This window comes from Zootoca vivipara, chromosome 16, assembly GCF_963506605.1.
Source record: "Zootoca vivipara chromosome 16, rZooViv1.1, whole genome shotgun sequence".
Lineage (NCBI taxonomy): Eukaryota > Metazoa > Chordata > Lepidosauria > Squamata > Lacertidae > Zootoca > Zootoca vivipara.
The window spans coordinates 6,664,435-6,691,148 of record NC_083291.1 but is presented as its reverse complement, the minus strand read 5'-3'; the positions used below and the strand labels follow the sequence as shown (position 1 = coordinate 6,691,148).

Below are 26,714 nucleotides of genomic sequence, written 5' to 3'. Positions count from 1 at the left end.
TTGCATGAATGTATGACAAAGCCCTTGACCAAACTGCGGGAGGCAGTGGAAGACAGGAGTTAGGGTTAGGGTTAGGGTTAGGCAGTGGAAGACAGGAGTGCCTGGCGTGCTATGGTCCATGGGGTCACGAAGAGTCGGACACGACTAAACGACTAAACAACAACAACATGACAAAGCATGCCTTAAGAGTAGTGGTTGGGGCTCTTGCATGTGACAGAATGAAGAGGTTTATGAGTTCTCCCTTCACACAGCTAGGAACATAATCGGGAGATGCTGCAAGTCATTCAGCCATCGCAATAGTTTTTGGATATTGAAAGAGGAGGCATTCTAATGGCAATCGAAATATGATCTTCACTTGCATGTGTAGAATATGGTGATTCTTCAAAAAGGAAGCTGCACTCATGTCATGGAGATGCGCTTTTGTGCAATGAGTTTAAGTTCAGAGGTTAAGTGCTTTCGTTTTTGAAGAGCCTGTGAATCCATTTAAACCCACATTGTATACAGGCAACTTCTCTTTCTTTCTCTCTGAAGTAATTCCCTTTTTAGTATAGTTGGGGGGACGGGACAGATTTTTCCAATGAACAGAAAAGCGTTTTCATCCATCCCCTCTGTACTCATAGAGGGGCCAAACAAGAGAATCTTGTTTATCTGCCCAGTAAATGCCTAACATTGTGCCTGCCATCTCTTTACAGCCTTGCTTTGCTCCAATAGGATGGTTTCCCTTCTCCAGATGGGGGGAAATCTGCTCCTGGTGGCATGAGTGATGTGGGATCCAATCGAGTTTCACAAGAGGGTTCATTGTCTTGACTTATGACTAAGATGACTTGAACCTCTGGCTGGAGCAGTCGGGAGCTGGCACACTGCATCATCCCACAGAATGGCTGAAATGTTTAATCTTGGGGCAAAGTCAAAACAGAAGAGATGCCCCCCCACCCCCACCCCGTTCATGCTCTTTTTGTGTTTTCCCCCCTCTGAGTAAAATATTTTAAACAGAAGGAAATGATTTCATAGTTTGAGCTCTTTTCTCTTTTTAACAAGGCTGCTTTTGAAATAGCTAAAGTAATGGAGAACATAAAACTCCTTCTCCATAGCATGCCTCTTTGCTCTGGGGCTTACATAGAAATTGATTTATATAGCACACATAGGCATGAAAATGGACCTTGGTCAGGCACTGATTCAAAGCATAATAGAAAAGTTTTAAATTTGAAATGTGCTTTAGAAAAGAGAGCTGACGGGAACATTGTCGGTGCAGTATAGTTGTGCTTCAAGCAGATTGAAATACTAGGCATCCTTTCCTGGATCCAAGTCCCTCTGGGTAAATTTGTCCAGGATTCAGGTGTTAAAAGATTATTTTTTTGAGTTTTATAGAATTTCCTAAACAAATAAAAATACACTCAGTACATTAGCTAGGCAGCCCAGGAGCCACTTAAACACAACTCTGTCTCATGCTACTAACGGGGCATGGAGGAAATTTGCAGTGGACTGGACACATCACACATTACGAAAACTTTGAAATGCTATATATGGGTGTTGGAACAGTTGTCATTGGGAGGGCATTTTCTGAGGCACCCCTGTAACAAACATTTTCACCTGGTTTGCACATAGTACTAAACCAGGCATCCCCAAACTCCGGCCCTCCAGATGTTTTGGCCTACAACTCCCATGATGCCTAGCTAACAGGACCAGTGGTTGGGGAAGATGGGAATTGTAGTCCAAAACATCTGGAGGGCCGAGGTTTGGGGATGCCTGTACTAAACCATGGTTTATTAAACTGGCTTAGCATTATGCGTCAACCATGCCCACATACTTAACTTTGCAATAAATCTAGATGCCAACTTTGCTGCCACATACACCCAGACTGTTGTAAGCCAAAAATGGCTTATCTTCTGAGTTAGCCAATAAAACTCAAAGACAAGAGGACTTTAGGAGTCCATTATCATTATATTTATTGCAAAGCAATAAGGTTACAGTCGAATCATTTCGGTATACTGGAACCCCGCCCAAAGGTCGGGCAGGAATTTATAACATTTCAGACAAAGGATTTTGATTTAACCAATCACATAAAGCATTACATCATTTTAATATTTAATATTCATCACCTCATTTCATATTTAATACGTATGTCATTACCTAATCTAATACGCATGCGCAATAAGCATTGCTAACTAAACTTTGATTCTTACCGTGATCTGTTACATATTGTTAGTTTGCATGTATGGGAACCTGTGTTACGTGTGGATGTAACAATTTATGTTCTAGTTTATGAATTGCTTCTTTGTGATTTACGTATTAGCTGACCTTCTATCCCAGTAGGGACGGCTTCTTGCTGAATCATCAGTTTCTTTAAAGCAACAGGTTACCATAATTCACTAATATAAGCATATTCCAGGATTTATAGGGATTTACATTATCACCTTAATTGGGACCCTTTGGGCCCCTGCTACAAGACAATATCATTATTGGCCCCAATAACATCAAACATACCATCTCAGGCCTATTTAATTGTTCATCTTCCAACATTATATATTGTATCAAATGCCAACAGTGCCCTTCAGCTCTCTATACAGTATTGGACAAACAGGACAAGCCTTATGCCAAATAATAAATGGACATAAATCTGACATCAGGAATCATAAAACAGAAACACCAATAGGAGAACATTTCACTCTCCCAGGACATTCTATACAAGATCTTAAAGTCGCTGTCTTATTGCAAAAGAATTTTAGAAATACACTTGAAAAAGAAGTTGCTGAATTACAATTCATTACCAAACTAAAAACTATGGAGAGACCTGGTCTGAATAGAGAGATTAGATTCATGTCACATTGCTAAAGCTAATTTTGATCATCTATCCCTTTACAAATCCCTTGCCCTTCCCTGTGGAACCAACTGCCATCATTAACAGTCATCAACAGTTATAAGGTTATAGTGACCTCTGCTTCAGAGTTTCTGAAGAAGTGTGTATACACACAAAAGCTCGTGCCTGGAAAGCTTATACTTAGTTGGTCTTTAAGGTGCTACTGGAACATCTTTCAATAATTTTTTAAAAAATATTTCATCATTTTATTTATTACGACAGACCAACACGGCTACCTACCTTTGGTTTGTCTACTGCCAATAAATATGATCTGAAGCCATAGCTTCTTGTTGGCTTACAGTTTGTTTTAAGTATGGCTTTTCATTATGCTTGAACAAACCATTCACTTTTCTTTAACCATAGTTGGTTTGACCACCACACTCTAGAAGTTTGCCAAACTATAAGGTGTGAGAGCAGCTGGAAGGCAGATCAAGAGACAGGCTATGGTTTGTTTGATCATCTGGAGCAGGCGTCCCCAAACTTTGGCCCTCCAGATGTTTTGGATTACAATTCCCATCATCTCTGACCACTGGTCCTCTTAGCTAGGGATCATGGGAGTTGTAGGCCAAAACATCTGGAAGGCCGCAGTTTGGGGATGCCTGATCAGGAGGCTAGCCTGTGGTTTGTTAAACAACCATGGCCAAATGTTATGTGAAAACCAGGCCATTTAATAAATGTCCCCTTATGCAGTGAGGGGCAATGAACATAAAATGAATGCTGTCTTATCACTAGTCTAGCATTCTTTTTCCCATAGTAGCTAACCAGCTACCTATGGAGAGCCCAAAAGCAAGGCAATAGCCACCACTCATATTGTTGTCTCCCAACAGCTTGTAATTGAGGCCTCTGATCCTGGAGGTAGCATGTGGCTACTAGCCATTGATAGCCTTCTCCTGCTTTACTTTGCATGAGCCAGTCACCACCTCATCCTGTGGTACTGAATTCTGTAGTTTCACTGCACTGCATGCTGTCTTTTGTCCTGAATTTCACCACTCTTCAGCTCCAGTTCAGTTCAGTTCAGCTCTGAGGTTCAGTACTGCAAGAAAGGGAGAGGGAGTCTCTGTCTGCACTCTTCGCACCATAAATAATTGTACACAGCAACTTAAATTATGAAATGAATAATGAGATGAATACTGAGTCAATTGCAACAATGCGCCGCATGAATAAATTTTGTACGGACATATATATATGCACATTGGCTAGACAGGGACCACTGTCTTTGATAAAAGATTCACCTTGTTGAATTTGGCTCCCAAGAGGACCTCTGACACAGCAGCGTTGGTGTTCCTAGAGATTTTGGAAGATAACTGGGTTTTGTAAGGGTTTTTGAATGGCCAATGGAGCAGATCATTGTTTGCACAGCTGCAGTTAAAGAATGCCTGTTAGAGTGGGTATTCCAAGTACTTTGAAGTGTGTGAGTGAGTGAGAGAGAGAGAAAGGAGGGTGGTTTTTTCCTTTGCACAATAGCTTCATTTTATACCCACATGTTCTGTTAAAAAGCATGTATCCTAGTCTCCCCATATATTTTATATTACCTGTTTTCATTGCTGCCTGATCATCTTTATTGTTAAAAATAATTCACCTAATAGTTTAGTTTGAAATCACTTGTGAAACTGCAAGCAAAATAGGCTGGTCAAACAAAAAACCTTAATGAAAGATTGATTAGTCAAAATGCCACCAAATAGAACAGCTGGTTTTCTCCAGTATTTACAAGTAAAGCATATGTTAAATAACTTCAGAAGAAGATACAGGTTAGTAATAAATTATACAATTTTGAACTGTTAATTCCCTGTTTCCCCTATTTTAAAACGTAGTCATAAAATAAGCCATAGCAGGATTTTTAAGCATTCAAGGAATATAAGCCATACCCCGAAATAAGACATAGTGATAGGCGCACCAGCAATACCAGCCGTGGCAGGAGGAGGACGGAAAAAATAAGACAGCCCCTGAAAATAAGCCATCAGGCCCGGCTCTAGGGGTAGTCTCGGTGGCGCGGGGCGCCAGGAGCGATCTCCACGCCAGGGCGCCCGACCAGCTTGAGACGGCTCTGTAAGCCATAGTGTTTTTTTTTTGAGGAAAAATAAATATTAGACGGTGTCTTATTTTTGGAGAAGCATGGTACAAATGTAAATCAGTTGCCAGGAACTTTAGCACAAATTTGTAAAATTATTGTGAAATCAGAAACGCTTAGTAACAATTACCAGGCAAAATGGAAGGCAGACATTCTAAGAATAATACCAGTAGAAAAATGGATATGGAAAAATATTGCATGATTTACCTTCTGTAAGAATCTTCAGGATTTTTCTTAGTAAAACCATCACTCAGTAGGATTTCATACCAGCCAGACTGAATAGAATTTATCCAACTTGGACTGATAATTGTTGGAGATGTAAAGCGTCCAGTACAGATCGATTTCATGTGTTATGGGACTGTCCCATAATTAAGACCTTTTGGCAAGCTGATTTACAAGAAATAAGAAATATCCTTGGTTATGGGATCAAGTTGTGATTTTGTTTGGTTATCTTAGAGGTAGTACATTAGAGGAAGATTTTGAAAAGGTTTCTTATTTATTAATGTCAGCTAGAATGCTAATTTGTCAAAACAAGGGGGCAAACCTAAACCACCATCTATAGACACTTGGATTTCTAAAGTATGGGAAATTGTCTATATATGGTCAAGCTGACAGGCACAATTAGAGAAAAAGAAGGCAAAATGAATGACAGTATTTGTAGAAAAAATGGAGTTTGGTTATCATTTGTTGGAACAATGCAGTACAAGATCCAGTTAATCCATATCTGTTGTTACTAGGAGAAATATTATAAAGAATTGCTCATTTTAAAATGTGATGAGTGCTAATGTTGATATTTGTAAAGGAAAAAACAATTAAAAGACGATAAAGGACATTTACAATAATAATTAATTCAATGCAAAGCTATAGAAGATTACTTTTTTGGCCCAAAAAGCACCTTTATTCCTGACAAGCTACAAGTTAAGGTGTTGAATATGGTGCACATACACCTTCATTATTGCGTTCCTCCACAAAAAGAAAGCTTTGTTTTCGATGACCAATAATTCCAGCAGTACAACACATCAGCTAAGGGCAATTCCAACAGAATGACCGCTCCCCACATCAAATGGGGGGGGCGCCTTTTGCGTGGTCATGTGCAGGCCCCCAGATCCCAGTGTGGCTCCCAGTAGTTTGGGCTGGCTTCACCCTCCCCAGGCTGGGTACCTGGAGTTCTCTGCCTACCTCAGTCAATCGCCCAATCCCACTTGGGGAGGCGTTGCCAGGGGATCAGCCAGGTAAGGGGAGGGACTGCCCTGCCCAAACAATACAGTGGTACCTCGGTTTAAGTACACAATTGGTTCCGGAAGTCTGTACTTAACCTGAAGCGTACTTAACCTGAAGCGAACTTGGAAAGTGGATTAATCTGTTCCAGACGGGTCCGCGGAGTACTCAACCTGAAGCGTACTTAACCTGAAGTATGAGTGTAATTGGTTCTGGAAGTCCGTACTTAACCTGAAGCGAACTTTCCCATTGAAAGTAATGGAAAGTGGATTAATCCGTTCCAGATGGGTCCGCGGAGTACTTAAACTGAAAGTACTCAAACCGAAGCATACTTAAACCGAGTATGTAGAAGGTGAATCTTACCTGCAAGCATCAGTTGGCTCCAGAGCTTCTCCCACCCTGCCCTCCCTCAGTTAAGTCTTCTTTTGCAGGTTAACCTCTTCTCCACAGGTACACAGGCACTGCTAAATCAGGGCCACTGTTGAAGGGCCGGAAAGGAATTTTCCTGCATTGTCAGGGTTTGCCTTTCCCGTAGCAAAACGTCACAACTTTGGCGGTTTCAGGCCTTGGGCAGAATCCTTTAGTCCAGTGGTTCCCAACAGGTGGTCCGGGGACCCCCAGGGGTCCACGAGCTATGCCAGAGGGGTCCGCAAGATGCTATTAGAATAAAAAATATATTAAATATATTTCGTATGATAACAGATTTTTTGTTTTGGCCGCTTCCTGCATGAGCAGAGTCTAGCGCAAAACTAGAATTAGATAGAAGCAGTAGTTCTGCTGTATGCCGTTAGGTGGCGCTTTACAAACACTACTGTTTTGCAAAGAGGCAGCGCACGCATTCTACTAACGCTCACCTCCCCAAGATGCTTTGCACGCGTCGGCTTCATTTGTGCGCTACTGCGCAGGTACCCTGTCTTCTCCATTCCCCTCCCTCCTCCCTGGCGCGCGCTGCCTCTTTGCAAAACAGTAGTGTTTGTAAACAAAGCGTTGTTTTTCGCGGAAGCTACAGTTCGCGTAGTTAAAAATGGACCGTGGGTTAAAAAGTGGTTCGTTAAAACGACAAAGGCCTACAGATGAAGAGGAAGATAATGCATTTGATGTTCAAGCAAGTAAGTCAGTGACTCTCAAACCGATCTTGTCAGTGTCCATTGAACCTAAATCGTCGGCGTCCCTTGAACCTAACCCTTCCAAGATCAGTGTTAAACTTACTGGAATAATTAGATTAGGAATTAGGAAGTAGATTTAGGATTAGGAATTAATGGGGGTCCTTGTCACAATAGCAGCTCGATGAGGGGTCCTCGAGAAAATTTTGTTGGGAACCCCTGCTTTAGTCTATCTTCCTAAATGGGGGGGGGGGAGCAGTGATTCACGCCCCTCTCGCGGCAGTAATCCCAGAGTTCCCCGTTAAAGGGGTATTGAGGGGAGGCATTGGCCATACGCCGAGAGCTTGTCATTGCTCTCGGCGGCGAAACAGGGTGGGCTCTCTGCTTGAACATATGTTCTCCAGAGCCAGCCCAATCCCCACACATTCTGGATAATCCTGATGTCTCCCAGATCCCCGGCTGGGGACTGGGTAGGATAAACACCCAAGGCCTGAGCCAAGGTCTCCCTACATCTGAATCTCAATAAAGTTGTGGCCAATTTTAATCCCATGGCACGTTGTCTTGAGTCATTATTCCGCTCGGGGGTCGCCTGGGGTTGGGGGGACTCCGCCTGTCCATGCAAAAGAGTTTAACAAGGCATGCTGGAGTTTTGACCACTTCCAACCTCCCCCCGCAAGCAAGACCCCTTTGCTGTCATTGCCGATTGAAGCTGACATTTCACCATGCAGGTCTTACTATCTGTTTGCTGTACAGCTCAAGGAAATGCTACGTTTTCATAGCTTCAATGAGGATTAGTGACGTAAGTGGATGGTAGTTATTTTCAGTAGAGGAAAGTATGAGATCATGGAAACCTGTTCAGTGAATTGTTGTTTATTAAAAAAGAGAGAGGAGAATTTCAAGAGGTGCTGCTGCAAGTGAGTGGAAAGCACTACAGCAGCTTTAAGTTGTGATGTCTGTTCCTGTTTTGTAAACCCTTCCTGAATACTGACGGCAACGACCATAGAATTGTAGAATTGTGAAGTTGGAAGGGATCCTGGGGGTTATCTAGTTCAACCCCCTGCAATGCAGGAATCTCAACTAAAGCATCCATGACAGATGGCCATCCAACCTCTGCTTAAAAACCTCAAAACAAAGGAGAATCCACAACCTCCCAAGGGGAGGTTGTTCCACTGTCAAACAGTTCTTTCTTTCACAAAGGTCCTCCTTGATACATCCTGGAATAGCATTAGCCTTTTTTGCTGCTTCCTCACTCCATTGACTCATGTTAAGCTTGTGGTTTATTAAGACCCCTAGATCCTTTTCACATGTGCTACTGGCAAGCCAGGTGTCCTCCCATCTTCTGTTTCTGCAGCTGGTTATTCCTGCTTAAGTGTAGAACCTGACATTTGTCCATATTGAAATCCATTTTGTTCGTTTTGGTCCAGTTCCCCAATCAGTTAAGGCCATCACAAATTCTGTCATCTGCGGCATTAGGCAACCCTCCCAGTTTGGTGTCATCTGTAAATTGGATGAGCACCCCCTCAATTCCTTGATCCAAGTCATTTTCAAAGACGTCGGACAACAACGGGCCCAGGATAGAACCCTGTGGCACCCCACTTGTAAATTGTGACTATGTCAGAACTGATAGAGTTCTTGCTTGTGCTTTTTCTTCCCCCTTCAACTCTTTACTTAAATTTTTAAAAAGTGGTACATTGCTAAAGTGAATATTTGGCTGGAGTGAGGGAAGGTTAGGTCATGACATGAGCATTCTGTGTTATCTGGCAGTGTGATGCTTTGTCGGCTTTAAAAAATAAAGATAATACTGTGTGTTAATGGAACCATAGGAAAGCAGCTATCTTTCAGAGGTGACGAAGGCTCTGTAGCATTGCTACTCATAAAAAAAGAGAAAAAGATGTGGTGACAAGCTGTGAAACGAAATGAAACTAAAGGGCCAAGAAGGTGATCTAATAATCTTTGGATGTCCACACTAGCTCATTCTCACATGATCTGTCATTCAAAATAGTCCAAAGAACCATGGGCAGTTGACATCTCATGCTCTTCTTAAATGAGGTTCCTTACCCCTGTGGTACTTTCCTATGGAGCAGTTGACACAAGGTTTACAACAGGTGAGGATGCATCGGGGAAAGAAGTGTATCTCCCCCCCCCCCAAAAAAATTAAGATATTTCAGAAAATGTCATAGGTGCAGTACAGAAGTGCAGCAATGATAGAAGTCTGGACCAGAGTCTAATCACGGTTCAGCAAGCTTTTTCAGCAGGGGGTCGGTCCACTGTCCCTCAGACCTTGTGGGGGGCCGGACTATATTTTGGAAAAAAAATGAACGATATCCTATGCCCCACAAATAACCCAGAGATGCATTTTAAAAATTTAAAAAAAAAACATTCTGCTCATGAAAAACATGTTGATTCCCGGACCATCCGCGGGCCGGATTTAGAAGGCGATTGGGCCGCTTCCGGCCCCCAGGCCTAAGTTTGGGGACCCCTGGTCTAACCAGGGCCAGCTCTAGGTATAGTCTCGGTGGCACGGGGCGCCAGGGCACCGGGCTGGCAGGCGGGGCGCTGCGGGGCAAAGCCGCGCGGAAGCCATGCTGCGCGCTGCGAGGGCTGGGGCGCCGGAGCGATCTCCGCGCCTCAGCGCCAGGGTGCCCAACCTCCTCAAGAGTGCCCTGGGTCTAAATAATGGTGTGGGGAAACTCCTCAGTTCCATTGTGGGAATTGTAGGCAGAGCCGTATCAAAAATAAAGAGGGCATGGCTGAATTGTAAGCTTAGGTACACATTGTTAACATACATACATACTATTTTCACGAGTATCATTAGTGCCAAGCAACTGAGAGTGTGCTAAAGCAACATTCTAAAGTCTTCGCAAACCTTGAGTCAGCCCTTGAACGGTTAATTCATGACCTCGTGTTATTGTTTCAGTGTTTCTTATTATATTTGCCATCTAAATTGCAGGCAAACCCATAAGGACATAAAAATTATTGTTCTGTGAGTGGCAGCTACAATTCTAATGATAGAAACAGATGTGTAAGTTGCAGCAAGATTCCTTGGTGGCTGTATTTTTTGGCCTTTGTACACTACGCTCTCCCCGCCCCATGCTGCTCCCCCCCCCATTTTGGGTGAATTCTTTTTGCACTCATCCGCCATTATTATTATTATTACTACTAGTGCTATTATTATTTACTTAACCACCGCCACTGAGATATAGCACAGCTCCAGAAGATTTTACTGAGTTAGGCAAAGCCTGAAGCTAGAGAAAAGACATTCTTGAGTGGATGGCTGCTGAATAGAGAAGAACTATTTAATTTCTTTTTAGCTGGGTTTTTCATCAACAGTGCTTGTTATTTCAGCTCAACCAAGCATTAGGAGCCTCCATTGCTTTTCCACATGGCATGGCTGCTCTTATATTTAAAATCCCCTTTCTTTAGTGGAAAACTTCCATAGTAACTGGAATGCTAAGGAGAGCGTTGGGGCTTACAGGCTGTCCTTTAAACCCCTTTTTAAAAATAAATAAAAAAAATAAATAAAAAAATGAGTTGTAAACTGAGAGATACTTCCAGAATGGACAGTTTCTAGAACAGACACTGAATAAAGACTTTCGAATAAGGAAAACTAATGCAGGGTCACCATTGAACCCATACATTCTTAAAGGAGATATTATTATTTTCTGATATATTCCTCTTGATCTTTTGGTGTGGCAGCACCCACACTGTAGAACTCCTTGCCTATTGGTATCAGAAAGGCACCTTCACTGTACTCTTGCTACAAACATGCCTACCAGATGTTTAGGGACACGGGTGGCGTGGCACTGTGGGTTAAACCACAGAGCCTAGGGCTTGTTGATCAGAAGGTTGGCGGTTCGAAACCCCACGACGGGATGGGTTCCCGTTGCTTGGTCCCAGCTCCTGCCAACCTAGCAGTTCGAAAGAACGTCAAAGTGCAATTAGATAAATTGGTACCGCTACAGCGGGAAGGTAAACGGCGTTTCCGTGTGTTGCTCTGGTTCGCCAGAAGCGGCTTTGTCATGCTGGCCACATGACCTGGAAGCTGTACGGCAGCTCCCTCGGCCAATAATGCGAGATGAGCGCCGCAACCCCAGAGTCAGTCACGACTGGAGCTAATGGTCAGGGGTTCCTTTACCTTTACCAGATGTTTAGAAAGTCGATGCAAGTTTTAATCTTTTTTAGTCTGTTGTTATTTTAACTTTTAAGTTTTAAATTACTCATTTTTCTTAGTGATAATTTCATTGTTTTATCTTTTTCATTAACTGCTTTGAGGGTTTGTTTGTTTTTTACAACCAAGCTGTGTCATTACAGCTGAGAAGATTGGGAGTGTGTTGACAAATGTCCTCTAAAAAATTTTTTTTGCCAAGTTGGGACAAAGAAAGTTTCAAGGTAACTTGATGCTATAGATGAAACCGCCATACTGCAAAGAGAGAGGGGAGGCTGAGTAACAAGGCACATATTGTATTATTTATTTTTAAAATAACAATATACTTAATTTTTTAAAAAAGTATTTTCCCTAAGTGCTGAAAGGGCGTCATTACATCAGCAATGCTTTCAGTATTCATGCCAGACATGTCAGTACAGTGGTACCTCAGTTTATGAACACAATTGGTTCCGGAAGTCTGTTCATAAACTGAAGCGTTCATAAACTGAAGCGAACTTTCCCATTGAAAGTAATGGAAAGTGAATTAATCCGTTCCAGATGGGTCCGGGGCATTCGTAAACCGAAAATTCATAAACCGAGGTGTTCATAAACCGAGGTTCCACTGTATTGGCATACACCAGGCATAGACAAACTTGGCCCTCCAGATGTTTTGGGACTACAACTCCCATCATCCCTAACCACTGGTCTTGTTAGCTAGGGATGATGGGAGTTGTAGTCCCAAAACATCTGGAGGGCCAAGTTTGCCTATGCCTATACTATGTAAGAGGCTTTAAGCTGAAGGAAAGTGACTAGCCCAAGCTACCAAGTGAGTTCACAGTTGAGGCAAGGATTGAATGAGACTTCTTCGCTCAGGGGTCAGCAAACTTTTTCAGCAGGGGGCCGGTCCACTGTCCCTCAGACCCTGTGAGGGGCCGGACTATATTTTGAAGAAAAAAATACGAATGAATTCCTATGCCCCACAAATAACCCAGAGATGCATTTTAAATAAAAGAACACATTCTACTCATGTAGAAACACACTGATTCCCGGATCGTCTGCGGGCCGGATTTAGAAGGCGATTGGGCCGCATCCGGCCCCCGGGCCTTAGTTTGAGGACCCCTGGCTCACAGCTATTTCTTATTGGCAACAAACCTATGCACACATTCTTGGGAGTAAGCCCTGTTGAATGCAGAGGGGTGTACTTGCAATTAAACATGCATAGGACTGCCCCTTTGTACCTTAGCTCTTGAGTCGCATCCTTGGCCGACTGCTAACACTGTTCTTATATGGCAAGAGCGGGGAATGTTTCCAAGTTTATGGGCTACAGCTCCCAGCATCCTTGACCATCACGCTGGCTGGGGCTGATGAGAGTTGTAGTCCAACCTTTGTGGTACAGTACTGAGTCCTTATATAAAAGCTAAGAAAGAGCTGGCTCTAAATATAGGCCAATATGTGCTTTGGATTGAATGTCAATATGACATGAAAGCATTAGTAAAATACGATACTTCAACAACACAGGGAAATGTTGGCAGGCCTATATTTTTAAAAGCATAAAAGCAAGAAAGGTGGTTTTAATTTGTTCCAGTGCGCAGGCTGCCTTATAGTTTGGGGTTTGTCGCTTGGATTCAAATCTACCCAGAGGTTCACTGGTTCAAATGAAAACAAGGGCATCCCCATCAGTAGCATGGAGATTATTACTCAGAAGGACTTGCTTTTGAATTTTGCGCTCTGGTCAAGTTCCCAGGAATCTGTAATAATAATAATATATTGCTGAACTTCATAATGGATTTTTTAAAAAATAGTAGCAAATATATTACTTAACAGCAGGCACCCCCAAACTGCGGCCCTCCAGATGTTTTGGCCTACAACTCCCATGATCCCTAGCTAACAGGACCAGTGGTTGGGGAAGATGGGAATTGTGGTCCAAAACATCTGGAGGGCTGAAGTCTGGGGGTGCCTGCTTAACAGTTTTAAAAGTAGCCCCCTGCCCTGCAGTGGATAAACTAGAGAAATTACAAAGCTCTTCGATATATTTATCATACACTTGAGAAGTCAAACGTGAACAGCGCCTTTGAGCCAATTATTCCCGACTTTCACTTTGGGCTTCAGGTGACCTCTTGTGGTGAGCCATAGAGCTTGCAAAAACATGACTGTGTTGCTGCTTCATTGTCACAGGGATTCTTCCCGCAGTGGGCCTGATTTCAAAATACAGTGGTACCTCGGTTTACAAACACAATTGGTTCTGGAAGTCTGTACTTAACCTGAAGCGTACTTAACCTGAAGTGAACTCTCCCATTGAAAGTAATGGAAAGTGGATTCATCTGTTCCAGACAGGTCCACGGAGTACTTAAATTGAAGCGTACTTAACCTGAAGCAAACCTTCCCATTGAAAGTAATGGAAAGTAGATTAATCCGTTCCAGACAGGTCCACGGAGTACTTAAGCTGAAAATACTCAAACCGAGGTGTACTTAAACCGAGGTATGACTGTACCTCTGCATTCACAGAGGTGGTGTATTTATTTTCCTTAAAGCAAAATTGGCAAGTGTTTTGTAGTGTTTTGAATGTATTTGGATTAAATCATGAAAGGTGGTTAAGTTACTGTATTTAACTTGCCTAAGTTGCATGTTTTCATCTGGGGAATGGTTTTAAAAAGAGGGTTGCTTGCCATTTTTCTGAAAATATCCCTTTTAGACCATTGTTGTTTGCTGTGGGAAAATGCCAGCTCCATCAGTGCGTTAAGGAGCAGCTTTAGATGGCAACCCTTTTAGATGTTGTGTTTTTGCATGGATGTGGTGCTTTCCAAAACAGTGCTTAGAAATGTGGGACCACTGAGCATTGTTTGATTCAGCTATCAGTAAATTAATGGACCCAGTTCAACACTGTAGCTCGGAAGCGATGAATGGCCCCCTGAATTCCTTCTGCTCCCAGGCCTGTAATCTGAATCCTTTAATTAGCCTGCCTTTATTTTGGCCGGTGCCTGATGAGTGGCAGTACTTTGGTTCATGCCAAAGACAGAAAGCGCTGCACGAATTTCCTCATGCTTGTTTTTCAACAACCACATTTTTCAGATAGTAGTATCTCAGAAAGCTGGAAGATCATCCAGTGCAACTGCTTGCACTCACACAAGATCCCTTATGCATCAACATTTTTAATGAATTAGCAAGAGTATCCAGATGTATGGGTTGCCAGCATCAAGGTTGCTTGCAGCTTAATACTGTAGAGCAGGCACCCCCAAACTCGGCCCTCCAGATGTTTTGGGACTACAATTCCCATCATCCCTGACCACTGCTCCTGTTAGCTAGGGATGATGGGAGTTGTAGTCCCAAAACATCTGGAGGGCCGAGTTTGGGGGTGCCTGCTGTAGAAGGATCGTACAGATGCTGTAAATGTTTTTTTGGCAGCAGGTTCCTTTTTAAAATAACTGGTTGTATTTTCTGCGGAAAGGGTCCATCAGGATTAAGTGAGGGGAAAATGCAGACTACCAGTTTGATGCCAACATATGGATGCTGTGGGGAATTTCCATGAACGAGGAGCACCGATCAAACAATGAGCACCCATCTGGAAGCAACCAAACTTCCGTTGTACTGGAGGAGCTTATAGAGCAAGGAGTACATTGAGTTACACAAAAACACATGGCTAAGAGCAGGCTTCCTCAAACTCGGCCCTCCAGATGTTTTTGGCCTACAACTCCCATGATTCCTAGCTGGCAGGACCAGTGGTCAGGGATGATAGGAATTGTAGACTCAAAACATCTGGAGGGCCGAGTTTGAGGAAGCCTGGCTAAGAGTAACAGTTAGGGTCTGTTGTGTTGTGTGGCAAACTAAAACCTTGGAACTTCCAGCTTATCCTGACCTCTGCCATTTCCCCTCCCACAAGGCCAGAGCTGAGACAATGAACTCCGCATACAGCAATTGGAATGCAACCTTAAAGGAACCTATTCAGAGATGGGCCTCACTGAGTTTAATAAGACATGTAGTACAACCCTATACATGTCCACATGGAATTAAGTCACACTTCTTTAAATAGTAAGTGCACGTAGGATTGCAGTCTTACTCCACCACCACCACCACCCCAAAAAAATCCCCAATATCCTACTTCTATGGTTGTTTCCCATTATTGTGATTTCCCTCTGTTCCTGGTTGCCCTTTCCCTCATTACGTGACTGGGGTTGCAGCGCTCATCTCGCTTTCAAGCCGAGGGAGCCAGCGTTTGTCCACAGACAGTTTTCCGGGTCGTGTGGCCAGCATGACTAAACCGCTTCTGGTGCAACGGAATAGTCCCCCTTCTAACCCCAGTTGGCTGCTCATAGAGCATCAAATTAAAACTCGTGTCATAATCTATAGGCACCAACACTGGCCGAATGCCTCATATGCTTTAATGCCATATCTCCGACTTTTTAAATAGCGTTTGCAACTGAAGCAGCATAGCAGAGAAGTTGTTTAACTGATAGAAGATGATAAAGACACAAACACTTCCTGTTAGTGTCAGAGTTTTGGCAGGGATAGGATTCCATGGGGACTGCATTATAACTTTTGTAGCGGGTAAATGCTTCAAATTGTCTTGACAACAGCTGGGCCTCGTTCATAACATTAGTTTCACATTATCTTTCTGGTTTTAGATACCGTTGAAAATCCTGACTGTCCTAACTCAAATACTTCTGCCCTCTTTAAGGTTCCTCTGTTTATCTAAGCAGTTCAGTTTGTTAACTGAAGAACGAAAACTTAATTTGCCTGCGTCATTAAGAAATCCAGCCCTAGCATTTGAAGTGCTTTCAGTTTTCCCCCAGTTGATACTGAAATATAAACTCCATTCTACGTGGCACCCTAAGAACTATGACTTTTTGCTCCATAAAAGAAGACTGTGTTAATGGTGGGTTGTTGTTTTTTTAAACCTTGCTACTCAAAAGGCTAGGCTCCCGAACAAATAGGCTCCCGAACGCCACAAACCCAGAATTGAGTGTTCCAGTTTGCGAACATTTTTCGGAACCCAATTGTCCGACGCTGCTCCTGCAGCCAATCGGAAGCAGTGTCTTGGTTTTCGAATGGTTTCTGGAGTTGAACGGACTCTCAGAATGGATTAAGTTCGAGGACCAAGGTACCACTATATGTGTGAAGTCTGTTACTTAGCACAGCTCAGGTGTGAATGGTATTGCCTAAGCTATACTGTGAACCTTAGAATATAATGTGATATGGTTTGTGCAGAAATCAGTGGCACAGCAGAGGGATATTCCCAGAACCTTATTTTGTGCAAAAACCTTCCTCTTAATACAATGTTTCTGGCTTTTCCATATCTCCTTTTTTATGCTAAGCATGCTGATAAGTATTTTTGAGCATCACTCCCAGTTCCAAAACACGTGATGGAAATAAATGTTGGTTTGAAACATGGAGAAGAAACACCCAAGTTGGATTTGTGGAAAAGCTTCAGGCATATTTCCCCCTCGCTCTGGGTGACTGGTCATTAGGGTCAATTTCACATGACTTTGCCTTGACCTGTGGGTTAGGCCCAACCCAACTGCAGTCAGAGTATAAAGAGGTACTTTTTAATTGCTGCAACATATGTTCAAAGAATTGGTTAGCCCACAGTAGGCCAGATCTACTTGACAGGCAGTCTTGAGCAGGTGGTGAATGAATTAGGTAACCTATTTTATTTACATGTATCAATCCAATTGTTATCCCATCCATCTTCTCAAGCCTACATAGGGATCCTGTCAGCCCCAGCTCAGCCATGCCCATTGGACTGCACTGCTTCACTCCACGGATGAAGCTAATTGGTCCACAACATTGGATTTGCAAACATTCTTCCCATGCCTTATTATCCCTTGTTTAGGGATCTGGAAGCACTGATGATAAAAAACAAGATTCCTTTGGATTTACAAGGATAATACAGGCCTAGAAGCCAGGAGGTATAAATTATGCAGGAGTAACTGAGCCCTTTCGAATGCTTCCTTTTTTAAAAAAAATCAAAGCCTTGAAATAACTTCCCTTCTGCCATACTCACCTTTTAGGTTTTTATTACCTTGGCACCATCTGTTCATTCCTTCTAGTTTTGCCTCATTGATTCCTTCTCCAAGTGAAACAAAAAGATAATAATCCTTTTTTGGTTCATGAAAAATGCTGATCCTCTTTTCATGTTCAGGAGTAAGGGATGGAATATTTTGGAACTGGGAGTTGCCTAGAATAGTAGACTCCCCGTGGTGTGTGATTTGGAAGGGGCAGACGCATTCCTGTGTCACCAGATAATCCTACCCCATAAGGAAAAACAAAATGTGTCATGCTTGAGAGATACCTCAGCTGTTTGTTGGATAACTTTTCAAACAGACTCTTACCCTTTCATTTGTGTCACAGGAGCGCCGGCGGCTACTCTAGAGTAACGACTCTCCGACACGTTGCCTTTTCATGCTTTTATTATGTGCAGACTATTTACAGTGCAGAAGCTGTACAACGTACATGTTCTCAGTCTGGGTCAGTACCCCGGAATGGTGATTCCCGCGTCTTTTTCCAACAAAGTAGTCTGGGAATCCCCAATCTCCGCCCCCGTTTCTTCTTGCGCAGCTCCGGAACTGGAGGGAGGGGTCTCCTAGCCGTGTTTTCCTTCCTCCCCTTTTCCCTCTCCCTTCCTCTTCCGGGCGGAGCAGGGGCTCTGTGACCCTGTCAGAGCCCTGCCCTCTACTTCCTGCTTCCCCACTAGACTCATCCCCATCCCCGCTCCCGCTTGTGCTCGGGGAAGAACTGGTTGTCAAGATGGGAGGGGGTAGTCTATAGCTCCTGTCCCTCACAATTTGAAATAAGAATATCGTCCCATTGCAGTTAGTACAAGAGTTAAAACCGGATAGTTTTGAGCTCTTGGATTTCAGATTTCTTATCCTTGGAGAACCCTTTGCATATTGTAGGCAAAGGAACCTCCACTATGTTCTAGAGCACATGCTTGGGCCTGATTAAAAGGTGACACTGGAAATGTAAAACAAAACCAAAAGAAAACAAGACGCTTATTGGAATTCCACATCCTGCTTCAGGTTTCAACTGACCCAGACCACAGTCACCATGTACTGAACACCTATAGAGATCGTAGATCCATAACAGGGCCGTCTTAAGCGTGTCTGGTGCCCTGGCGCCGTGGTGCGAAGATCCCTCCGGTGCCCCCCCGCCCTGTTTCCCAGCACGGCTGTCTGGCGGGTGTAGCATGGCTGCCGCAGGCACAGCAGTGCGGCGCGCCCTGGCGCATTGTGCCACCCAGCCTTGCCTTAGATCTGGCCCTGATCCATAATATAGTAAAGTTGCATTCATGAGTGATATAACCCGATTTAAGTGAGATACCAGTTGCATAGAACCTCACATGGGTTTTTCTCGCATCCCTGGTGCAACATTTAAATCAGGTCTTAGTTTGTCCATGGCAGCAGCCAGGCATGTTGAATCTAGTTGTCGTGTCATGCCAAGTTGAGTCGTGCCATACCATTTATTTGCACATTGCAGGGGAAGAAACATAACGATAGAAAAGCCAGTCTTTCAGGCTGTTTGGTTTACTGTGCTGCTCTTCATGGAGCTGTTCTTATTCTGGGAACGGGGACCAGGTTTGAGTGGTCCCTAGGCATTGTGCTCTCGAAAAATCCTCATCTATCAGTAGGTCCTGGAGGATTTACTTGGCTGTGGCAGCAGCAACACTCTAAAGCGTCAGACCAATGTGATGTAGTGGTTGGAATGTCACCACAAGACCTGGAAGACCATGGTTCCAGTCCCCATTCAGCCATGAAGCTCACTAGGGCCAATCACTCACTCTCATCCTAACCTACCTTTGGGGAAGAGGACAGCTATGTATGCTAATGCACTGTCAGCAATGGGATCTGTCATGGCAATGGAAATAGTTGCCAAGTCTCCCGTTTTTCACGGGAAACCCCCAAATTTTAATCCATTTCCCACTGTTATCCTGAATAGAAAAAAATCCCGGAAATCCCCCGGATTTCCTACCTGCCAGGGAGGCTCCGTTTCTGGTGCCGCTCTGCCCATGTCTGGATATGCGTATAAGCGACTTCCTGTGTCGCTCTGCCCATGCCTGGGCACCGGAAATCGGGCAGAGTAGCACCGGAAGTTACTTCTATGCATGTCTGGACATGCGTAGAAGCGACTTCCGGTGCAGCTATGCCCATGTCTGGGCACAGGAAATCGGGCAGCGCCGGCACCGGAAGTTGCTTCTACACATGTCCAGACATGCGTAGAAGCGACTTCCGGTGCCGCACTGCTGCTGATCCCACATTTTTCAGCGGGAGACTTGGCAGCTATGGCAATGGGCCCCTGGCAATTGAACTGCTTGAATACCACTGTTTTAAGGCTTCCATGGGGATTCACCTGCAGTGTAGAGCCTTGTTCTCCAGCATCTCCTTGCTGAGAGATGATCCACCGAGGACTGAGACAACTATTTTGATCCTTTTCATATTTTTGGCCCAGGAGCCAGTAGCATGCCATACTCTTTAATATGCCTTATTTACGTTTGAAATTTCATTTCAAGATGAAAGGAATAGCTAAATAGCCTCCCACCCACCCCCAAAATGTGGGGGCAATAGGTAATCTTGCTTATCTTTATTGCAGGTATTTTAATAGACGTTGAGAAGCTGTGCTGCAGAAATCCACATAGTTATTTTGAAGGGGTATGCTCCCAAGTCAAATAATAGATTAGATTTTTGCTTACTTATAGTAAGCGGCCATCTGTTCAGAATCTTGGACGGTCAGTCCTGGATAGAATTATTCATTTTATATGGCCACGTCTGCAAAAAGCATGTCAAAGGGAAAATCTGATTAATGCAACAAGAGTACGAGGGTTACTTTTCTCACAGTCCTCAGGAAAAATGGCATTATTATGGCTAGAGGAGAATTTAGTTTGGTCTGCATATGTGACGAGGCTGGAGAAAGCAAGCTTAGGTGTAGTGGAGCCAGCATAAACACACCTGCAAGGAAGATTTTGAGTGTGGCTAATGGTTTGTAGGAGGGAGCAGAAAGAGAGAGGCTTTCTTCTATCCTACCCTATGATGAGCTGAGGCTCTTCGGGCTGAGAGGATTTGAAGACACCGCCACCTGGCATAAAAGGGGGCTGCAATCACCCTGAGGTTTAGGGGACCATTCCACAGCATATTTGGGCAAGCTGAATTAATATACAAGTTGGAACATTCCTCCCTTTTAGATTCCACACTTACCCAAATTTTGTGATGCAGTTATTGACAGGGACACACACACACACCGAAAAGTTGTTTGTGTTTTAATTGGCATATTTTGGGATGAAATACCTTTAGAAATGTGTATGTTGAGATAAAATACATGTGTAAAATATATTTTGCGATAAAATGCAAATTTAAATGTGACTCTTCATGCTTTACTTTTTAAATTCACATATTAATGAGGAAACAGGACGGAAGTGAACCAACCAATACAAAACTGAAGCGGATCAGAAATAGACCGATATGACTTTCCCTGCTTCTCCCCCATCCCATCCCATCCCATGTTCCACTGAATGTGTCTTGCAAACTTTCCCTGACAGGCATATGAAATGGGTTCTTTCCTACTTTGTGGCTTGTTTGTTTACTCAAAAGATTTCTATACTACTTTTCACCAAAAATGGTCACAAGGAGGTTTACAACGTGTATTCTGGAATATGGTTTGTATGTTTGTTCTCTGTAGGTTTAGCCCAGGCATCCCCAATCTGCGGCCCTCCAGAGGTTTTGGCCTACAATTCCCATGATCCCTAGCTAACAGAACCAGTGGTCAGGGATGATGGGAATTGTAGTCCAAAACATCTGGAGGGCCGAAGTTTGGGGGGTGCCTGATTTAGCTTTTTAGGTACCATCACCAAATTTGGCATGAGATTTCCCAATGGGGGTGGGGGGGAGGTCTTCGACAACTTTTGGATGCTGGCCACCATTTTGAATCAAAATGGCAGACCCGAAGATGACTTTGGTGTGGCTTCAGCCAATTTTTGGCGTGACAGGTCCAAACTTATAAATTACACTGTCCATTTAAAAATCGTAGTATGTATGTATGTATGTATTTATTTACCACAGACTTAGATTCGAATCCCTGCTTAGTCCTGAAGCCCTGTGTGCTAATCAAGATCTCAGCATAGCCTACCGTACAAAGCTGAGGATTAACTGGTCTTCACTCAAAGTAGACCTATTGAAAGTAATGAACTTAACTGAATACCATGTGTAGCATTCTGCTCCTCAGAGGAAAGGCATTAATATTTAAAATATGGTGAATGTGTGCAGAATATATATATATATTCATATATATTATTTCTCCCTCTTCATTCCAGGTGCTTTTATAATCTGCTGGACTCCAGGGTTAGTCTTGCTGCTCCTTGATGTTTGCTGCCCGCAGTGCAATGTCCTGGCATATGAAAAATTCTTCTTGTTACTTGCTGAATTCAACTCTGCCATGAACCCCATCATCTACTCTTACCGGGACAAGGAAATGAGCGCCACCTTCAAACAGATTCTCTGCTGTCAGCGGAACGAAAATGCCAACGGCCCAACAGAAGGCTCTGACCGATCGGCCTCATCACTCAACCACACCATCTTGGCTGGAGTGTGTAGTAATGATCACTCGGTGGTTTGAAATTGAACTGAAAGGGTTTTCTTTTCTTTTCTTTCTTTTTTTAAGGAAACAAAAACAAGACACCCACACATGAGAATTGAGTGCTGGGTGGATTACTAGTTACAAAACGATTGACAACATTGTTGGAGGTCTTGGAAGCAGAGAAAAATAACAATTTGACTAAGCTCTTCTTTAATCACTAATGGACCGTAGTACTTTATTCACCAGCGCCCAGTCCACAAAACTGTCCAGTCTTTAGAAGCCTCACTGTTGTTTTGTTTTTATCTTCTGCTTGGTGAAAGTAGAAAACGAGCTGCTTACACTGGGAAGCTGACAAACATTTGAGAAAGCCATTTTTAAACTACTCATAACTAGTCTTCATCAGATGATATTTTTGTGATGGCCCTAACTGAAAGCATCTCCAATTAATTAAGCTTAATAACTGCTTCGGTGCCTTCTCATTTAGAAATTTAGCCTTCCTCCTTGTTGTTGTTTTTAAAATGCATTTCATTAATAATTATCCCCATCAGCATGCTTTGTGATGGGCATTTTCAGGGCAAGGACAGAAACCTGTTGTAGCCTTCATTTTTATTTACACTGCCATTAACAATGAAATACATCTGTTTTACTACTACAGTTGTCAATATAGCGGATGGGAAATGAATGCCTTTCCCTTGATTTGCTAGTTTGGAAGCAGGCTTGTTGCAGATATGGATGTGCTTAATTCTCACACTGAAATCAGTGGGAATTAAAAGTTGCTTGGTGACTGGCTATATTGCCCCCAAGACATTTAGTGTTCTTCAGTCAAGAATTAAGCAATCTGTGTGACATATACTGGAAGTTTTAAGAAGTTTCTTGTGGCCAGATCTTATGGTGGGTTATAAAATTCTGAAATAACCACCTTCAAATTGGCTAAGGTGAAGCATGACCGTGCATATGTTTTTAAAGTATGTTTGTATTGCCAAGTCTTCTAATTAAAGGGATTTTACTTTGGGGGGGGGGAGTAAAACTTTTTTTAAAAAGAAGGAATTTTCTTCGCTGTTTTGCACAGAGTGGGAGATATTTCTTTTTGATTTTTTAGATTGCTTAGGGCTGGGATGTATGTGGCCAGTTTTCCTCCTACTCACCCTAAAAAAGCTTGTGACATGATTGAGGGGGGATGACAGATTTATCTAGTTTCGGTGGGGAATGCTTAATGTTTGTGTCTTTTCTTTATTTTTAAAGCCACTGGCTGTGAGAATGGCAACAGCAGGCCTCTCTCCACTCACGCCAAGACTGGATCTCATAATCTGTTCACTGAGGTTTTCGTTTCAAATGGCAGTGGGTAGAGAGATGGAACTTGCCACCACCATCACCCTCATAGACAGTGTATTTTAAGATGTAGGAAAAGGCAATCTTACTATGGTAGGCAAATCTCACCAGAAATCAGATGAACTGATTCAGTCTCCCCTCCCACGCAAAAAAAAAAAGTCACCCCACATTTGCTACCTAAGAATGAGGTGGCAAATTCTGAGTGCTTTTGCCCCTTGGCCCTACTTTCTCCTGTCATCCAGTTATTTCCTTGACTCAAATTTCTGTTTTTTGGGTTTTTTTTACAGGCAACATAAATCAGTATCACAATGAAAATGTGTTAATATTCCGTTCCTACAAACAAGATTTGTTATTTAGAAAAATGGATTTAGAGTTAAGCCTTTGCTTTTGTTACTGTAATCTCTCGGTGGAGATTAAATATAAAGAGCTCTCTGTAGCGAAGGCTAAGGATTAAAAAAGGGGGGGAAAGAATTTGGGACCGTTGTGATATTGGCGTAGCTCGCTACATCAGTAACAAATTTGCAGGCCTTCTGTGCTGAGAATCTACGTACATCGGACAGAACATTTGCTTGAAACCTTTGCTTAAAATAGATCCCTCATTCTAATGTTCTGGAACAACACATTCAAGATAGTACCATGTTTGTGAGGTAGAGTATGTAGATTTCTAAGAACAACGTATAACAATGTCAAAAAGGTAAAGAGTATGTACAAACATAGAATATTTAGTGATATCCTACGTGAAAGTAACAGAGAAGTGTGGCTGATCCTACCAAAAGGTACCCAGAAATCACCTGCCAGTTAACCAAAAGTTTGTGAGATGGCAAATACGAAATGAAATTAAAAGCAATGAACCCATTGTTCTTTACTTATGTAATTTGCCTAATGAAGCAGAAGTCAGACTGTTAGAATTTTTTTTAAAAAAATGCCCTCCATGCTAAGCCACTAATAAAGTTCTCTCGATGAATATGTAATGTTTGATGTACGTGTGCCTGTCATCATTCACTGGATTTGTTTGGCATCCCTCAGCCAAGCAGAACTAAAATGTTCCTCTATACTACAACTATAGAAATTGTCTAAATGGCTTAGAAGCCACTTTGGCAAGTAAACAGTTTATAAATAAGTAGAAAAGTAGCTATATCCAGAACAGTTGTGGCAATAAGATGTGTAGGCAAGACTCTACAGTCATACCTTGGTTTTTGAACAGCTAAGTTCTTGAACGTTTTGGCTCCCAAACGTTGCAAACCCGGAAGTGACTGTTCCGGTTTGCGGACTATTTTTGGGAGCCGAATGTTCGATGGGGCTTCCGCGGCTTCTGATTGGCTGCAGGAGCTTCCAGAACGGTTTCTGTTTGACTTCCAAGGTAGGATTGTACTGTAATGTATACACATAGGGAACACAAAACCTCACACCCACAAACTGATATGGAAATGTGAAAAACTGAGCTTAAGATTGAAAAAAACTTCATCTCACTGTACATCTACCTCTTCTGCGATTGTTGCTGTAGCATTAAATCTTATCTAGCAAAAGGCCTTGAGCCTATCTTGCATGTCACTGCACCTGCCTCCCCCCTTGTGCTGCCCTTTAAGTTGTAGGGTTGTTGGTAGTGTTTGGACAGCTGTCGGCAGGCACTGGGTCATCCATTCACCTGCTCCTGCAAGAGCCATCCTTACTGTCTCACAAACACATAACATCAAAGCACATTTTGGGCAGCCATAAAGAATGTTAACTCCATTGCTTGTTTATCAGCGTTCATAAGGAACTCGCTCCCCGCTCGTGTTTTGCTAGGCAAGCATGAAGGAGCCGGGAATGTTCCTAGCAATTATATTCCCAAAGGCAGCCCAACACTTCAGTATGTTGCTGAAGAAAGAGGAGTTGGTCCTCAAGGGAGAAGGGAGGCCCACCTAAGGACCATCTCTTCATATGATGACATGCCTCTTCTCTCTTGGTAGCAGAAATGCCAAGGCTGCTCTTTGATCTTTCGCACAGAGCGACCTCTGAAGAAATAAACAATCTGGCAGGCTAGATCAAAATAGAAGGGCCAAGTGTAGTGGTTAGCAAATGGTTTCTCAAATGTCAAGATTAGAAACCAGTTGACTGTACACATCACACACAAGAATTCCTGCAGATCCATCCCATCTTTGGGTCCCTTTAAGACTTGTAGCATGATTGCATTTGGTGTAATATGACTGCTTCTTAGAATTGCACTAGCCCCAACTCCCAGTGGACACACAACCTCTGACGCATAAGGGATGCATCTTGTGTAAATGCGACGAAGGCGCATTCATTCCAATGGGTCCTTCCATTTATGGAAAGCCGTTTGTTCCAGCAGATGCTTCTATTGTCACCTTCTTTGCAGCGACATTATTTATAGAAGTCATTGACAGTTCTAGTGTGCAAAAGCAGCAGCAGCTTCTGTTTCAGCAATGGTGATGGTTGTTCCTCTCTGTTTGTGTCCCCCAAACCTACAACTTCCTTTCAAGCACACTGAAAGGTGTGCCCAAAATTATTTGAAGAGGCATCCCCCTTGCACGGACAAGAGGGACAGCATACAGTGGAACCTCATGTTACGTACCGCCCCCCTTGCAAATGCTTCGGGTTACAAGCTCTGCTAACCCAGAAGTAGATGCTCCCGGTTGCAAACTTTGCCCCGGGATGCGAGCGGAAGTCACAGCGCGGCAGCAGCGAGAGGCGCCATTAGTGAAAGTGCGCCTCATGTTACGAGCAGTTTCGGCTTAAAAACAGACCTCCGGAATGAATTAAGTTCATAACCGGAGGTACCACTGTATTCAGCATACACAATCTGCATCTTTTGAGTGGAGCAAAAAAAACTTGTGAAGATGCATGGTCCAAATAGCATGAAGAGGCAAATAAATGACCACCTTCTTAGGGTTATGCCCTAAGTATACAGAATACTATCAAACAGTAGTTATTCCACACTTTCCAATGTACTTCCCCATGCCTGAAAAAAAATCCTGAAATGCCTGGAAAATGCCTGGAAAAAATCCATTGGAAAAAGCAGATTTGTTGTTCAATAGCAGCAAATTCACTTTAACCGCACAAAAATTGATTTTGCAAATATGCTGTTGAATCTCACCCCCCCCCCCAAAATACCAACAGCTTCAAAGTGCCCACAGCCACCTGCCTGGCTGGATAGATGTTTAAATCAGGCCTTAAAGAAGATTGGGAATCTTGTTGGAAGGAGTACAGTATAATGTGTTACCTTGGTTTTAAAGTGTGTGTTTGCTCTTTCTTGGCTCAGTTTTCAGGCAGCTCATCCGCACATTCCACTGTTAATCCCTTCGTATACGGCCTTTCCTATTTTACATGATCCATTTTATACTTGAGCTCAGTTTTATAAATATAGATCAAAGATGTTACGGTTTTATTAAAAAATTCCTTTGAAGTTCACGTAACAGTACTTGACGTGAAAGTATCAGG

General features: G+C 43.0%; 1 protein-coding gene across 1 annotated transcript in view; it reads left to right on the top strand.

The window, feature by feature from the left end:
* LPAR1 (lysophosphatidic acid receptor 1) overlaps positions 1-23,472 on the top strand; it is a 52,343-nt gene extending 28,871 nt beyond the window's left edge. Inside the window, exon 4 of the mRNA XM_035140876.2 lies at positions 21,685-23,472. Coding sequence (XP_034996767.1) covers positions 21,685-21,986 — 302 coding nt within the window. The 3' untranslated portion in view covers positions 21,987-23,472. The remainder of the gene's footprint in view (positions 1-21,684) is intronic.
* Positions 23,473-26,714: the final 3,242 nt, after the last annotated feature.